This window comes from Buteo buteo, chromosome 24, assembly GCF_964188355.1.
Source record: "Buteo buteo chromosome 24, bButBut1.hap1.1, whole genome shotgun sequence".
NCBI classification, from domain to species: Eukaryota; Metazoa; Chordata; class Aves; order Accipitriformes; family Accipitridae; genus Buteo; species Buteo buteo.
In genome coordinates, this window is record NC_134194.1 from 18,957,606 (window position 1) to 18,975,578 (window position 17,973).

The window sequence follows — 17,973 nt, forward strand, 5'->3', positions numbered from 1 at the left end:
ACACCTCTTCTTCAGGTTGTATATTCCCAAAATTTAAATCCTACTGCAGCCCGGTATAAATAGCTGGTACTGATTATACTTCTTACATCATGGTCTTTCTTCAATAGATCTTACAGCTTAAAGTCAGAATCATTATGTGTATTCTACAGACAAGGAAACTGAGGCATGCAAATCTAAAATGACTTATTCTTGGTCACCTGGCAGTTTGAGATAGACCCTAGCAGTTTGATATCATGATCAGAAATAGGTGCCAGGGCTTCTGAGCCAGGAAGTCGTGCTGCCTTTTCATTTGGATGGACTGTGTTTCAAAAGGCTGTGATGGCCTCTTTTTATTTCTCCAGATGAATCCAGTATCAGAAACTCTGCTGTGAATCTCTACGCAGCATTATCTCCCTGTCTGGAGGAACGGGGCATTCAACTTTCTTTTGGGTTTTTGAGCAATTGAGGGTGGTGGTGGATGTCCTGGAAGAGTAGGGCACAGTACTTGCCTACAAAAAAGGGAACTAAGAGGAAGCAACGTGTTATACGCCAGTCAACCTAACTTGCATTCTCAAAGGAATACTAGAAAAAAGTTAGTAGTAGTCAGTGTATAATTAAGTGGTAAATGCATTGAACTGCTTGGGGGAGGGGGTAGTTTCTTCTTGGACTCATTGGCTGGAGTTTACAACAGAAACAGAAAGTATCAGACATTCAGACTTGAGTAAGATTGTTGACACTGGCCTGCTGACATTGCCCTAAGAAAGCTGGGAGATGACAGCCTGCAAGATCAGTGAGTCTTAACTTACTGTTGTAACCACTCCTCCTTTGAAAAAAGATTACGTTCCTCCGCTTTACCGGCTTCAATTTACCCCTTCCATCTGCAGGCTAATGCCACCTCTTCCCCTCCTAATAAATTGAGTAGGTGAACCCAGCAGATTCCAGCCCAAGTCTTTGTGCTGACCTGCACCCAGGACGGCAGGAGCTGCAGAGCGTCCCGGCTCCGTGCTCCGCGGCTCACGCTGAACCTGCGGAGGGTAGGAGAGCAAGGGTTAGCTGCGTGACTTCACTGAAAGGCTAACTATAAGGAGCTGCCGTCAGAAATAGTAGGTTGTTTTATGTGGTGTTCCCCAAGGCTTGATAATAGGGCTAGTGTTATCTTATATCACAATTTATGCATTGGTTCATTAATCAGAGTGTGCCTCCTAAATGTCTGAGAGGGGTTCAATTAGGGAAATGCAGTATCCCCTATGTATCTTGACTTTAGTTAAGTGTTCGGTGTAGGGAAGAGTTAAAATAGGGTTTAGCACAAGAACTGCAAGGTAGAGTTTCACTGGGAATTGGTATATCAGTAGCTCTGTGAATTGGCCCTTAGTTTTTCTTTGCCCCATTTCTCCTGTGGAAATTTTCCTAGGGAATTTATAGCAATTTGTTTTTATCTTGTGAAGAATTGGGCAGATAAATACTACAGAAGTTAAGTGGCCAGATACTGTGTTGAGAAGTGAGTAAGATAGATATAAGTAGGGGTAAGCTTCAGATAATTTATTTCATTATGACAGATGATGGATTTTTTAAAAATGAATGTATTTTTTACAATATTACAAAAATGTTTGAATCCTTTGTTCAGGAAAAAGACATGGCATGTTTTTATAGCATTTCCTGTCTCATAAATGGAAAATCCTAAGACATATCACAGAAATACATTCGTAGTATAATGTACTACTACTCTGAGCTTTTGCACTGCACTTCTCAAAAAGAGGAAAATGTATTATAAAATCTCACTTCCTTGTTTTATTTTGTTTATTCTAGTGTTACAAATCTTAAATACCGGGGAAGATGTGAGCCGGTGATTTCAAGAACACTTCAGTTTCTAAATGACCTTTCTGTTGGATATCCTTTTTATTGTATATGGCATAACATATTATTTGAAAATAATAAGGTAAAAATTAATATGAGACTTGTGATGTTTTGTATGCCACATTTTCAAACCAATTATGATATTAATATTTATTCATTTTGGTTTATCTTTTTCTATGTATAGTTTTTAAAAGGTGTGCTTATTTCCACCTACTCCTTATCAACAAAAGAGACATGATGTAACTAGTTGCTTATGGTCATCTGTCTCATTCCTAATGTTCTTGAAGTCAATACCATTGATGAGTTCAACAACATTGAGAACAGGCTTGATTCTGTTAGCAGTTGAGAACAGGATTGGTTCTACTTTGAGGATGAGTCAACCAAGATAGGAAGCACAAGTTAGATTTTTAAACACAAGCCTCTTCACATGTTTTGTCTTTGCCTGATTCTAAGTTCCTCACTGTGTCAGTGTCATTACTACTGGTAAAACAGCCTGATTTTGCATGTGAATTTTTGTCTGGGTTCAAGTATTTTTGTGAAATTCTTACCCAAATCATGGATGCTAACTTGCTGTCTGTTGCAAACCTTTTGTATCTTGTTCTAATATTCACTCGCTTATCGTCAGTTGCAGAAGAATGTTTGCTCTTTGAATTTTCAGTCAATCAAGCAAGAAGATTTAAAAAAAAGTAGTAGCTGGTTTTTATGTGACACAGTATTTAAAAGTATATGACAGATAATAAACCACCGGGGCTCATGAAAACATTCAATATTGAAATCCTGCACTATTTTAAAATAAAAACAACTTTTCAGTAATTTTCTAGAGGAGATTGTTAGACAAGCAGAGGGGAAGGTACCTGGAATATGACAGTTGGTATCATTTTATTTCTCTGTAGAACTCTAATCATATAAGAAGAATTTTAATATATTTCCTTGAGTTGAAAGATGAGTGTGGGTTTTCACATTCTGTAAGTGAATTTTGTTTAATGAAAATCATACAATGTGTACTTCTATAAGTTTACTTGAAATACCATTAAGCAGCTAACTTGATATTTTAAATATGCATGTGTTTATGTTCTCCTGGCATCACAGAAATAGGACTGAAAAGGACTTGAAACTGAAACATTACTAAGGAATTTGACAAAAACAGAAGGGGAGACATTTATTTCATTAATAAGATTTATGAAGGGACTAATGAGCTCTGTCCTCTTTAATACTTATTGCTTCAGTAGGGTTCAAAACACTTCCAAAATAACCAAGAAATTTAACACGGGGCACCTAACTTAAAGTGCTTACCTGTTTATTTATGTATGTATACTTGCTGAAATAATCAGCCTCATATTCCTGCTAAAGCCAACAAGCATCTAGCATTTCATGTTGTCTTCTGGAGGCTTTCAAAGGCATGTATTCACATGGTAGCTCTCAAAAATGAGAGTCAGTATAAACTATTGGTGCAAATAATACTTTCCAAGGCTGAAATGTCTGGATAGTTTTAGTTTTCGAATTACTCAAATTATATCTGCAGTAAATGAGTTTCTGCTCATGAAATAGATACAATAATATCAGGACCTAGAAAGGATGAAAAAGTAGATATTTAATAACCTAAGTTCTCCTGAAGAGTAGAACTATGATGAAACTGTGTTTTTTTTTCTTTGCAAAAACTTGCTAACTGCTGCAAGAGCAGTTTCAGACCCCTCTGCATAGTCAGGATGTAAAGCAGCACTGCCTTCATAAACATACATCTTAAACTTCAATGTGAAATGTTTATAGACTAGTAAAAAGAGAGATTAACTAAAAACATAAATACCAAAAATTTAGGCTATTATTTTTCGATGGAAATACTTCAAACAAAAATTCTGAGAACAGTAGCTTTTCTGCTTAGATGGGTGGGGTTGTACAAAGACAGCTTTAATGCTGGTTCACTTCACCGTGATGTTGTATTAGTTAAGTTTAAAATTGTGTTCCCTGGCAAACCATAAAAGATTTCAAAAGTATTAGACACCCACTTTTGTGCTGGAATTTAATATGCAACTTTTTATTGGAAAATAATCGTCCTTGTCTGGCAAAATCCACCATGCAATATTTCTGTTAGTAGGCATAATGCAATAAAGACAGGGAGGGCTATTTATCACTACAAATTTTGAGGATTTCAGGATTCTTTTTATTATTTTAATATATTTCTTTGGTATTAAATCAGAAAAATGATAAATTACACCTGTCGAGGCTGTTTTTCCTTTTTCCCAGAAAATGATGTACAACCCAATTTCACTGGTCATTTTGGCTTTTAAAGATATGTATTTTTTTCCTATTAAAAACTCTACCAATAGGTTTTTTTTAATAATAATACTGAAGTACTTTTTATTTCAAACATATGAAGTAGTTTATAACTACTTCCTGGCATTGCAAACTTTGGCCTTTTCACATTATATTAGGGGGTTTTTAAAAGGCATTAAGTATATATTGCTTTGAAAGAAATAGTGTATTGTTAAGATGCTGGATCCAGTGGATCAATTTTCAGTATTTGATATAGATTAAGTTGTGGCTAGCCTGAAAGGTTAAAATAATAATTTATTTCATTTCAGTACTTTCCTGTACATCAGTCAGCTTCTACACAGTCTTAGAAATTTTTTTTTTCTTTTTTTATGTGTATAATAGCCTTTTTCTAAAGGATAATCTAGAATTAAAAGCAAACCATAATTCCAGCAACTGTACTATGTAAAAGGAAAAAAAAAAAAAAAAAAAGAAGAAAAAACGTAAGACAGTATTAACAACAAAGGCAACAAATGATTGGAGCTGGTGTCATGGTTTACATTACTTTCACAATTATTCCAGGTTTGCATATTTCGAAATATATTAGCCCAATTTGATTTCAAAGCTCAGTTATTTGAATTATAAATCATTATGTCCCTCCTAGCTGATCAGTCGTGAAATATCTTTGAATTCATTTACATAATGGAATATGTTAGTCATTCCTTTATGTCTTTGAAGCCATAGTGCTCTCTCATGAATGTTTAGTTCTTTCTAATAATTAACTTTTCCACTGTATATTTTTGTAGAAAAATAACTACAGTTTCATTGTTATTTTCTACAATAACTTGGGGTAAAATATTTATAGTCTCTCAAAAATTCTTTATCCATGTCTTTGTTAGCTTTATGTTATGAAAGGCTCTCCCTTGTAATGGGCGGGGGGGGAACAACTATGTAGCTTTGCAATATAAAACCAGGTAATATGTGTCAAATGTTATAGATTGACAGAGGAACATCATCTTAAAACTAGATTAGGAGATTTTCCAATAGCAGCTATAAAACCTATTCTTACACTTTTACCTGTTTAAAAAAAAATTAATCCATTTAAAATGAAAAGGGAAATTGTTTATTCCCATAAAAGTAATCGAACTCTTCAGTCAATTACATGGAGTAATGGCAGAGTGAAGCAAGCACTCAAAACAAAAAAAAAGAAAAGAAAATAGTAACAATAATAACTGTTGCAGGTATTTGTAAAACCTTCTGTGTTTGTACAGGACTGTAGGCACTACTGTACAGTCTAAAGTTATGCAGTCGTACTGATTATTTCTTAAAGAACTTGATCAATGTCAGGGATCAACAGTGTTCAGTAAACTAATAGTTTTTATACTATTCATTGTAGAATGTACAAGCCCGTAAGTCATTTCATTCATGTGATGCCTTCAGTACTTATGAATGTTTCTGGGGTTTGAATTTTTCTGTGGCATTCCTGAAAAAGTGTATTAGTATACTTGGATATCATAAGGCCTTTTACATCCCCATTTTACAGATGCAGAACTGAGACAGTGAAATTTGACTGGCTGAAAGTCATACCGCAATTTTATGTCGAATGAAGGAGAAGCAGGAGTCAGAAAACCCAGGCCGTTGCTTTGGCCGTTCTCTTGCTCCTTGTTACAAACACCCCTGGTGGCAGCGGTTGCCTCTGTACAAAAGCTCACCAAGATGGCGGCATGGCTCTTTTTGGAATACACAGTATTATCTCCTCTGCCCAACCCCAAATGTTTGGATCGTCTGAGACAGGGAATTAGCGTGTGCTTGTGCTATTAATGATGTTCATAATTCACAGAGCTAGGAAGGGACTCAAGTTGTGAAACAAGTCTTAACCATCTGAACTATAAGGGCTTCTGTAACACAGTTTTTGCAAACTCAACTTTCGATTTCAATATTTCTCATGCTTTTTAAAAGAAACCTTAAGAAAAATAAGACATTTCATCAGGTATAACGACCTAGTAAGTCACGCTAGCATCTGTGATCTGTACAGTACACGCAGTCGAGGAAATACGTCGCTTCTGCGTCATTTAGCGTGCATCTCCCTGGGAGCCTTTGTAGGCGAGCGGGTGCACACAGACCCGGGTTCATCCTTATCCTCCCGGAGCGGGGCCAGGACCGCCAGCCTGGGAGTCACGGAGCTTTGCCAGTGCCACGCACAGCCCGGACACGCGGACCTTCGGAGGGACACGCGGACCTTCGGAGGGACGCACCTCCAGAGCAGCGCGGGGGCCGGGGCCGGCGCCAGGCTCCTGTAGTCAGGTCCTGGCCTCAGTTTAGACAGTCTGGGGAGTGGGGGATTTGGGTCGTGCGTAGCAGTAGTCAGTTAGATTTGCTTTGTATTTTATAAAGTTGGAGGAGCTGGGATTCCTGTGGGAGTATCCGTAGGTGCGTCCAGAATTCCCAGCTGTACCGGCTGGGTACGGACTTCCCTCTGGCTCTGAGACTTTGTATGTTCTTAAGAAATTTCTGTCCAGTTCTTATACATCTGAAAATACTTTGGTTAAGCATTTAACGTAGCATGTATGAGATGTATTTTTATCTGTTGTAACTGTAACAAATGAAATGTGATTTTTGATGGGCCTTGAAGATCAACTCTGATTTTGAGGCCGTTACTTCAGTGCTGCTTAGGGCTGCTGCCAGTCCCATTGCCAAGTGCCAGTCATCTTCAATGCAGGCAGTTGCAAAAACAATTTTTTTTTGTTTCTTTGTTTTTAACATGCTGATGACATGGGCCTATCTGGGGAAAAAAAAGCACCATTTATTATCAGAAACTCTCTGTTTAATTATAAAAGTCATTCAGTTCATTCGTCTCTTTTGTGACTAGAATATATGCCATGAAAAGTAATTGCTTTAATTAATAATAGATTATGGTCTTTAATGTTCTAAAGAATATCTCTATGACATATATTTCTAGATGAAATTCAGGTTGGGTTTTTTTTTAACATACGCTTGTTGTTGTTTCAGTTAGGACTTTTTTCTCACTGAAAACTCCTGAAAGTTTGTACAACCTGATAATGTAATCATAATGCTGTGAGGCTGATTTTTCCTTAACACCTGGTACTTATAGTCTCCTGAAAAAGCTTGTGAAAATAGAGGCTGTGAAATTCATGCTTCAAAATCACACAGTAAGTTTTCTTACTATGTTAAAAAGCATTGTGTGTAGTAAATTTTGTAGAACACTTAACTTTTCATACACTTATGTTTCAACAGAGTAAGCACTTCCCTTTCTTGGGCATCAGTGATAATTACAGCCTCAGTGACCTTAGGTGCCGGACAGTGTTCTACACTGCTCTCACTCGTCTTCTCATGGTAGATTTAGGTAAGGTCCACCTCCCATGTCCCTGAGACACCTTGCTGTCTTGTGTAGTACTATGAATTTTTAAGGTTATTAAACCAATCAAAGAGCAGCTTAATTGTACAATAAATATGTTATAGTTGGTATTTAAATCGCTGCCTATCAACTTTTGAGATTTATGGCATTAAGCAATAACACTGTATTTGTTTGTTGTCTTCTGTTGAAGAAATAAGTGAGATGAGTTGATGTTTTGCAGAGAAGCACTTTTTGTATTAACGACAAGGTTTTACAACATTAAGTGCCTGAGTAAGTGTTTTGCGTTTCCAGGTGACATACCAATTATGCCAGAACCTTCCAGCTTCTAGTAGAAGGTTTTTTTAATTTCACTTCTTCGTGCAAGTTCCCAATATACAAAGACCCTCCGAGTTTTAATAAACATTGACAAGAGTTCTGCAGCTCAATCAGCAATACTTAAACATGCACTTGGCGTTACCTTTTGAGTTGTCCTTTGGAAATTAGAGAGTTTAGACACATGTAAGGCCCGGTGCATGCTTTAATAGTTAAATGTGGTAAAGGACTCAGTCACTTTGAATCCAGGCACACTGCCCTCGGCCACCGGAGTAAAATGCAGAACTCTGTCTGCGTGATTAACTCTCTGTTGTCTAAGTGGAGAAGGCTGAGCTTGTCAAAACGAACACTGAAACGAGTCGTATGTTAAAGCAGCTGATGGTGAAGAATGCTGCCTCCGATCAGAGGCCCCGCTCAGAGTTGTGGGCTTACAGACTGCTTTCGTGAGGATGGATGCCTGTAGGTGTTCCGAGGGGGGCCGCGGATGAGGGTCTTCAGAAAACAAGAAGGCAAGTCTTTTGTGTACTGATTTCCAGCCCTCATGCAAGGACTTAACTAGGCAACGTGTGTGCAGAAGAGAGCGACACAGACAGTCGTAAGCCAACAGAAGTTGTTACCCCCCTTGCTGATGACGGGTGCCTGTACTGTCTACTGCTGCGCGGTGCTGAGAACAGTTAACTTCGAGGCAAGACCGAACCTCATTTATCAGCGTTTTCTTAAAGAACGGCAACTGTGAGCTGGATCTGCGTTTATTTGCGGTTAAACTGCTTTCAGTACCGGCTCAGTGTTGTGTAACATAAGCAATAGGTACATTTTCTAATATAAAATGGGTTACACATGCAATTTCAGTAACTTTTCCTACAGGGCGGGGGAAAAAAAGATTTGGTAAAAACAAGATCACAGGTGTTAAAAATTACAACTCAAAGTAAAGGTTGTGTAAATATGTGTCGGACAAAACGCAGGCACGTGACTTACGAATGGCTGCAAGCTGATAGAGGTCGTTGTGATTCCTCTGGATAACAACTCTACACGACCTGAAATGATTAGGAGTATCTGGAAAAAGCATACGTCAGTCTTGTGGCTATTGTCCTTTGTGTTCTTACTGGAACAAACTTTTTTGGGTTTGAACTGATAGAAAAGCACATCTAGAGACACAAACAGGTGTAAGTTGCGTTTTAGGATCCTAATTTAATAAGTAAGGTGTACACAAACTATCCTTTCAATGTGTTTGTGCAGCACTAAATGGCAGTATTCATACCTTGTGAATCAAAAGATATTTTCAAACTGTGAAAACTGGCATTTTTAGACAAAAAAGCATTTAACCACTTTTCCTTTCAGGTTTTTTTTTTTCAAATTAAATGAAGAGCTTTATATAAAATCCTTTCATATGAATGATAAACAATTTACGTGGAAACAAAATTAAGATGAATTTTTTTTGGTGGGGGTTGTTTTAAGTAATTGTTTGATGTAGAAATATTTTTGGAGATTAGTTGAATACAGTAAGTTCAGAATATTTACATTTTAAACAATGTGCTGCTGTTGGAGTAACTGGCAAAGTTTAATTGTAGTAGGAAAGAACAGTAATGTATTACTTGGTATTTGCTTCACAGTGCACTTCAGTTTCTGTTGAATTACTTTAACTTCATATGAATGTAATTAGACTTTGAATTCCTTATGTGCCCCAGGCTGTGTTTTTAATAATTTTTTTGTCATTTAGAATTGCTTTGTTTTGTCCAAGATTCTTAATCCAAGATTTCTAAAATAAACTGAATATTCTTTTGTGTGAAGTATAACCGAAACTAATACACCACCAGTAAAAGTAATGTTGAAATAAAAATTTTTACTAGGATTAATAAGTTTTAATCACTTTTTCTTCTGCACTACCAAGAGGAGTACATCTAAGCTGTAGAAAATACCTTCAGGAGCTATTCAGCATGATTTGTCAGTGTCCTGTACTTACAGGTATATGCAGTCATGCTCAGTGCCAGACCTCTCCAAACACTATTGCTGTAAGCCACACACAGATCTACTATAACTTAAAAGTGAGGCATCTCTTTTCTTTCAAAGGACATAATAAGGATGTGTATCTGTAGTCTGAATTATAGAAAATTAACAATTTACCATGGTAGGTTTGAGTAGGATAGTTTCTTCCTTTCCTTAATAATACTGTACTGTTCATGGGATGTGAATGTGGCTTGTACAGGAATGCAAAAGAAATGTACAGGTAGTAATTTGTGTTGCTTTTCTAAAACTTACAAATTATTTTATTAATAGGGCAATACTATATAGGATCCTAATTGTATATTCTTTCTTCATTGCCTACACTAGCACATGGGGTTTTCCCTTACCCCATTTCCAGAACTAGCTGGTTTGTCATTAAAGTGTTGGTCCCAATCAGCATCGGCCATTCTGGTAGTTCTTTGGTCTTCTCAACTTTGTAACGAAGTATGCTTGAGATTCTACCTTCAGGAAGGGTTCATCTTGAATTTGGATGTGTACATAGTATCTTTGTGGACGTTGTCTTCCAATGATACGTAGCACTCTAGATGAGATGGAGTATTACTTTTGCTATCTTGTGATAATTCAGGTTTTTCCTGAGAACTCTATAAATGGCAATTGAGCCCTGATCCTGCATAAAGCAGTATCCAAGTGACTTTTGTTAGTCTGCACGCTAGCATGGGACAACACCAGCACGGGACTCTTTCTAAATGATGGGGCTTTGGGTTTTTTTGGCTCTGAGGAAAATCTGGTAAGCTATTAAGAGGAGAAGAGCGTCAGGGATATGCAATATATATAGAAATAGCTTAACTCCTAGGAGGGTAAGAGGAAGCTGATGCTGGTTGAGCAAAGAGGTTGAGAGCACAGAAACTAATACTGTATTGGAAGTGCCTGGGGAGCTGGAGTTGGTGAAGTAAGGAGGTAGAAGCAAAAAGCTGGGGTTACTGTGAGTAATCGGAAGAGGACACAAGAGTGCAGAAATGACAGATAAAAAGACTGACTCGTGTTGAAAGGAGCAGAGAGAAGATGGCAGAGGAGACAGGCAAAGATGGACAGGACTGGATTTTCCCAAAGTCCAGGAGAGCCTGTGGCTGCCAGCAGTAGCTCTGAATTCTAAGACAAACCGTCTCACCCCTTTGGTTCTCTTGCAGGTGCAGGATGCACGTCACAGGTTTAGTCAGTTACTTGGCTAGTTTAAGGAAGTTCTTGAGCGTAGATTGCAATTTGAAGGCTCTGTAACTGTGGCTGACCAGTGCAGTAGCAGTAAGTTATTGAAAATATTTCCTTTGCTTTTAAAAAAACCAGGGGGCACAAAAGCCCTGTGAGAAAAGGAAGCACTTCAGGTCACAAAGCCAAGTATTCAGAACTGAGGAAATGCCATAACTGGGATTGCCTCTGCAACTTTCCTTTCCTCTCCATTGTAAATATTTACATTGTTATGAGGCAATTCTAGTTGCAGGATCACAATTATTTCTCTCAGAGGATATTTGCATCTTTCAATTCAGAAGATGTGTCATCCTAGCTTAATGAGAAGCTACTGAGTGTTTTGATTATTTTTTTTTTCTGTGTTGTCATCTGGATTTTTGTGTTTGTCCATGCTTTGCTTTCTGTTGTGACTTTTTTTCTTCCTGACCTTTTTTGCTTGGCCTTTTCTGTCATTCTTACTGTTGTATGGGGGTGAGTGATTTGGTCTTCGCAGTATCCCTGGAATTAAGAGGCTGGAATTAGGCCCATTTTACAGATGGGTACATGAAGTGTAGAAACTAAACTGTAAAGCTTACACTAACTTTGCACAACCAGTTAGACACACAAAAGACTCCTCCTAACTTCAGTTGCAGCTTAGTTTGCCAGACTTTGCCAATGAAGAGAGAAGGGAGAGAAGCCCTATAGCAAAGAGCTCTTTAAAGAACATAAATTAAATTCCTACTCTGAATTACTCTCGAGGGGAATCTGCATGCGAGAGGCAAGCTACCCTCATTAAGGGCCTAAAGATAAGTAGCAGGAGTACCAATCCTTGTACAAATTGCCATTTCTAAAAAGTTGTTGTTTATAGTTACTTGTTCAGTGTCATGACAAAACAAAAACAATCCAGACTTCCAGGTTATCTCTTTCAACTGTCTAACCAAGATGATCTCTTTTTTTCCCTACCCACAACATCTTGTTTCATTTACTCTTAAATTCACACCTTCTGAAACAAATGAGGCAATACTGTCACACAAATAACCCCAAAACAGTCCAGTTTTATTTCCACAGCAGCTTCATTCTGTGTACTAAATAGGTAGGAGGTAGAAAAAATAGCATATGATCATAAAAGGCTGCAATTTAAACATCATGCTACAAAGTACACATGTGAAAGGGTCTAATTTATTGTTGCAGTTTTAAATGTAACATTTTCTAACTGTTGAGTTTTGACTTTCTTATGTGAATATTCTTCTAGAGTATTGAACAAATGCTGTCAGATTAACAGAGAAAACAGAAATATGAAAAGGAGAAAGATGTGAAATGCAGTGACATGCCAGTCTCGGATACAAGTTGTTTGCGATCAACAATTTGTCTTTGTTTATAGCTCAGTAAAAATATGTCAAACCTCAGGTTTTTGTTCCTGTAGGTCATATGAAAGTTCCCATGATGTCAGTGAGATTTTTCTGTAAAAGCCTAGGAGACTGACCCTTCTGAACAGCAGTGTGAATATGATGTGATGGTTTTGCTGTTTTGTTTTGGTTTCTTTTCCTGTAGGTGAAGACGAGGATGAGTTCGAGAATTTCATGCTCCCCCTCACAGTTTCGTTTGAAAGCGTGACTCAGATATTCAACAGTAGTTTTGAACAAGAAGAAGCAAAGGTAGGTGTATTTCAATTATAGGGAAAGAAATTATTGATGGAAAAAACTAATAGTGGGGCAAGCATTTAACAACAAGCTTGTCATCTCTTCTGTCAGTCTCTCTTGGCATGTATATATCTGTATACTTCCATGTATATTTATACCTGTATGCATTTATAGAATTAGGAATGTAGACAGTAGAGATACAAAGGCTACAAATCACTATCCTAAATAAACTTTGTAAAAGATTTTGTCAAGGCCTTTGGATTTTTCAGTACTTTGCAGATCAAGTGACCCCATTTGAGCCCCATTTACAATCAAAGGGACAAATTTGTCTTCAGTGATAGCTTATCTGTTTCCTATGTAATATTCCTCTTTGCCATGCAAGTATCCTGTTTGTGTATATTAACATATTTATTTGGGGGTATGAAGAGACATGTTGTAACACACTTGATAAAACACTGCTGCTTTAAAGTATTTTTTCAGACAAGAATTTATTATATAAATCAAGACTTTATTAAATGGCTGGGCATATATGTATAAATAGGAACTGGTCTTGAAGTATTGCACCCTTAAACTGAACAAAGTGATTAGGATAACTGATAGCTAAATAAGGTTTTTATGTGCCTGTGGGAGCCATATTAGGATTGATTTGACAAGTCAGTTCAGCTGTGGCAACAGTCATAATATCTAACACAACATTATGTTTTATTAGTAAAATCCTTAAGTGTAGCAAGCTGTTTGTGTCAAAACAACAGTATGTTTTCGGGAAGAAAAAGACTTGCTAGATACAAGCTGCATCATCAGGAATGATAATATATTAGAGCACTGTTGCATTAAAGAGATCCCCTTCTACTGGCACTGAATAAATAGTTAACAATGCACACTGGAGTCTTGCTTCAGCTACACAGGGTAATTTTGAAGAAACCCTAACAGTAATTTTAATTTGCTATTTTAAAATATGGTGGAAACTTAAATACTGTATCATCATATTTATCCACTTCCTTTCATAAGAAAATAAACAGATATGCTAGAAATACTTAGTAAATAATTTGTCTGCAGTACATCTCTGACATTACCAGAAGATGCACGGTTCACAACAATCGCTTGAATTAAGCTAATATTTTTTAAAAAATAGTACTTAAACTTATTTCAGCAATTACTTAATTCTGGTTTCCTCATTTGTTGTTGCTTTATGTATTTAATTTTAATAACTTTTCATTTATTAAATAGACGCAGCTCAGACGCAGTTCATCTATCTCGGATTCACCTCTCGTATTTTCAAGTTATAAATCCTAAAAATTAGAACAAAGAGGCCATTTGCTGGCATTACCTTTTCTATAGGAAACTGTATTTATCTCATGTGAGGGTTCAGTTTATTAAAATAATTTTGCCATTGTCCTGTCTGGTTTGCTTGAAACCATCTTAGTAGAGAAATTTTAATGGAGTGCCAGTGATATATTCCTAAACTAGCAAGTTCTTAACGACCCTGGAAAGTGACTGCTTGATTACACTTTAACGGTATTTGCAAATAAAATCACAAGTAATTAAGGGGAAATCTCCAGGCTTTTGAGCAAGTTTGATGCATGATAACTGCCTGATTCAGCTTCATCTAGAGTAATGCTGTGTAGACAAGAGCTACTGAGATCAATAGCAACATAATGATAGTGGCAGAATTAAGTGAGTAACCTGAGAACTGTGTCTTCAAAATGCATGCAGCTGCCACAAGCCAGGGCCACACAGTGCACTCCGTGCTTCCGTCCTAAATGTTCATCAAAAGACGCCCTGCAGGAAAATGGAGTTAGATGCTCTTTATTGCTGATCGTGTCTCTTGCCACATTTATCAGGGAAATTGGATTAGCAGTTGGCAGCTGCAGGTAGACAAGGTTCTGCAGTGATTAAATATGCAGCTTGGCTGCATTTGTTGTGACAGACCTTTAGTAAATTCTACTGTAAGCACCATCTGTCTAATTTGTATAAAGAAAACTTGGTGCTTTAAGCTACTGATAAAGAACTAAATCTGTTGCTTTATCATAAACAAAACTTTTGCTCTAAATTCTCTTAAACATAATTTATTAGGTTAAAGCTATTTTTCTATCATGATGAATAAATAATACATGCAAAAGCGCTTTCAGGTACTTCATTTTGCAAGTACTAAAAACAAAAACAGTTCAGTTCTTCAATAAAATGCTTAGTATTCCAATCCACAGGGAGATGACACTGTTAAAATATCACTGTGAAAATGGTCCAGGACTGCCAAATTCATTTAATTTGTGGTTTTTACTAGGACTTTCTAACTGGCTGGGGTTTTTTTTAGTTTTTTAATATTTCTGAAATACACCACTGAAAACCAGTCACAACAAGGGAGCTCGCTCTTTTTAAAATACATTTGTAATCATTAAATCTGCATACAAAACATATGTTTAGGTTTCTTTACTAGGGAGATCAAATTTAATTGAAGGTGGCTTAAGTAATTATGTGCTTTGCTTTCCTTTTTCCTTCCCCCCCCTTTTTTTTTTTTTTGGCTACTTCCTTCTTCACTTTTTTATATTAATAGGAAAAATGTCCAGTATTAAAACGGGGGCTAATTTTCTCCTAAGAATTTCAAGGTTTCTCGTGACAATCCAGTTAAGTAACATATCGACTGGGTAGCCAGAATCTCAGTAGTACTTTGTTTATAGTTGTGACATCATCAGATCTGCTAGAAACGCATGAAAAAAAGGATCTGAGGAAAAAGCAGTTAAATAGCAACATGCTATCTTTAGCTGGTTTGTAGAAACTCCATGCTGTTAAATTATTTAAAATCCTTGATTTTCAGCTTGCACACATTAAAAGTTTTCACACTAAGTGCCAAATGTTGCAAACAGCACTTTAACAGAATGATTTTGCTTTGATCCCTGTAGCAGTTCCTGAATAATTTATCACAGGTTATTGCCTTAATTCTGGAGAGGGATAGAGCAATAAAGGCAGATGAAAACACTCCAGTTGAAACACCTTGGGGCCTGCTCATTCCTCTGACACGGCTCTTTTGTTGGAACTATTTAGAGGTTATTAAGACGTGTCTCCAGAATTAAGAGTATGCTGTAAGGATGAAGACAGCCATCTTAATTCTAAAGACAAAGCGCAATGACCCTTCACCTTTTTTTTCCTTTGTTGTTATTATATAGTAGAATTATGAGGGTAATATTATAGCTGCACCCAGTAGTGCCACTATAGTTAAGGGTCTGTCAGACTTTCCATTACAAGCCCCGTTTTGGGGGTGGGTGGCGTGAGCAGTCTTGTCAGTTTTAAATTGCGTTAGTCAGACACTTGGCACGTGTTGGCAAGTCATAGGGTTTTTTCTGTGAATATTTAAATCTTCAGCTCCTTTCCTTTGAAAAATCCATTGAAAAGTCTTCAGGACTTTGAAACAAAATACTTGAATTTATTTTTAAAATGGCTGGTTTTAATTAATCTTAAGTCAGCCTAGCATCGATACTCAGGGAAGAATTATTTCAAAACCGAAATTTGAACAAAATTGTTTCATTAGCGTGAAAAGCAGTGTATAAACCCACATACTACTGACAAGATCCTCTTGCTATGTTTCTTGTATTTACTGCTCTTCACTTCTCATTTTACTCGTTTTGCAGTTGCTGGTGGTGTTGCTAACTGTCTCTTTGCCCCAGAAATGGCTGGTGTGCAGCAGTGAATGAAGCAGTAGCTTCATGTGTTTTTCAAATTACTCTGTTAAGTTTGCAGGGCACTTCGAATCTCACAGGATGACAGACAAAAAGTAGATGTATAAGTGTATAATGTTGTTTGTTATTAATAAATTTTATGCACATAAGTGCTATTCGAAAACTCATAATGGACTAAAACTAGACTGTCTTGGGATTTGGGGGGGGGGGGGGTCTTTCTTACTAAATGTGACTTAAGCAAGCATGGCATCTAGGGTGATTTTTGGTCCTGTTGGAGTTTAAAGGTGTTTTTAGCAGTGACTTAAATGGATCAGGGTTTATCTCAGGATTCTGTAAACTATTATATAGGCTGTTCGGACGTTGCCAGCTGTAGGCAGTGTTATTTTATAAAGTTGAGTTCCAATGGATAATGTCTAAAACATTGAGTTTGCTGGGATTTTACAGGACAAGAATTTTATGGTGCCCTGTAGGTTGAGGTCATTTATTAAGAATAGTGTGGTTAATAGTATGGGCTTTTCAATAACGATACCTGAATTTAAAGAATAGAAAAATGAGAAATGTAGTTTATGTAGTAGTTATTCTCCTTTCTTTAGAATTCAAGGTCAAATGGTGTCTGAAATTGCCTGGTGTTTGTGTAGGTTCCCAGAAATCTGAAACTATAGTTTAAAGAAAGTTGCACATCTACTTTTATTAATAGTTTTTAAAGTCTCATAACCAAACTGTATCTTAAATATATTTGCAAAAGAGTGTTTTCTTACAACCGCTTGTCTTTATGAAGACAGAATAAGCATGTTAGAGTGGTATGGGTTTGGCTGGTTGTCTTTTTCTAATCCGTCTTCTGGAGACCACAGTAAGATGGTGCGCGCTTTCTCTCCGAGCGCATCCTCAAACAAAGGCAAGTTCATGTCTTGCCAGGGGCTGTAGCTCCCCTTCTTCCCAGCTCCAGCCTTTCCTTTGTGCAGTCTTGCTTGTCTCCTTTTTTTGTGGCTAGAATAGGCAAAGGAACCAAAATCAATCTGGAAGGTTTCCACTTCCTTTTATGTATTGTTGCATCTCTGTATCCCTTCAGAAAGAAGTATAAAGTGTTGCCGCCGAGTTCTTTTAATTCTTTACGTTTTGGCCACCATGTCTGCTAAACGGTTATTTTCTGTGTGGACAAAACAGCACACAAAGTATGAAAATACAGATGAATATAAAGATAAAGTAACAGTTTTATATTGCATCTTCTCAGTATTGAACACTTCCTCTCTAGTGATTTCAGAGTCCCATTAAAGTTAATGAGAGTTGAGACCTCTGAGCATCTTGCAAGTTCAGGCCATTTCAATGCACAACAGAAAGGAAATGCAAATATTAAAATACTCCTAGCAACCTCACCAGTGTTTTGTAGAGAACTCAATTTATCCTTGGGTAAATCTATGTGCGTGCCATCCAAGTCACTTGGACTAATGGGTCTGTATATGAAAAGTAGAAATTAGCCCTTGTGTAAGATTACATTTAGCAGCTTAACAAGGCATCAGCCGTAATTTGCTCTTTATGTGATCAATTAAAATTAATATGTGAATCTTATCTTTTGTATTTCTCAACACTATAAATATTACAGTGTTAACACCAAGTGGTACATTATTGAAAACTCTTTTTTTTGCCATACTTCTATGATTATTTTTCTTTTACCAGACTCTGCAGTACTGTGGTCTTTTATTATGAGGGAAAA

At 37.0% G+C, this 17,973-nt stretch overlaps 1 protein-coding gene across 7 annotated transcripts in view; it reads left to right on the top strand.

The window, feature by feature from the left end:
• The window catches only part of RANBP17 (RAN binding protein 17), a 165,036-nt gene that overhangs the window by 93,821 nt on the left and 53,242 nt on the right, over nucleotides 1-17,973 (top strand). For all 7 annotated transcript variants that reach the window (XR_012654361.1, XR_012654359.1, XR_012654360.1 and 4 more), the window contains exons 16-19: nucleotides 1,786-1,866; nucleotides 7,187-7,250; nucleotides 7,336-7,444; nucleotides 12,503-12,606. Coding sequence is in view for 4 of the 7 variants with exons in the window: in XM_075057115.1 (XP_074913216.1) it covers nucleotides 1,786-1,866; nucleotides 7,187-7,250; nucleotides 7,336-7,444; nucleotides 12,503-12,606 (358 nt within the window). In the remaining 3 variants the exon portion in view is untranslated. The remainder of the gene's footprint in view (nucleotides 1-1,785; nucleotides 1,867-7,186; nucleotides 7,251-7,335; nucleotides 7,445-12,502; nucleotides 12,607-17,973) is intronic.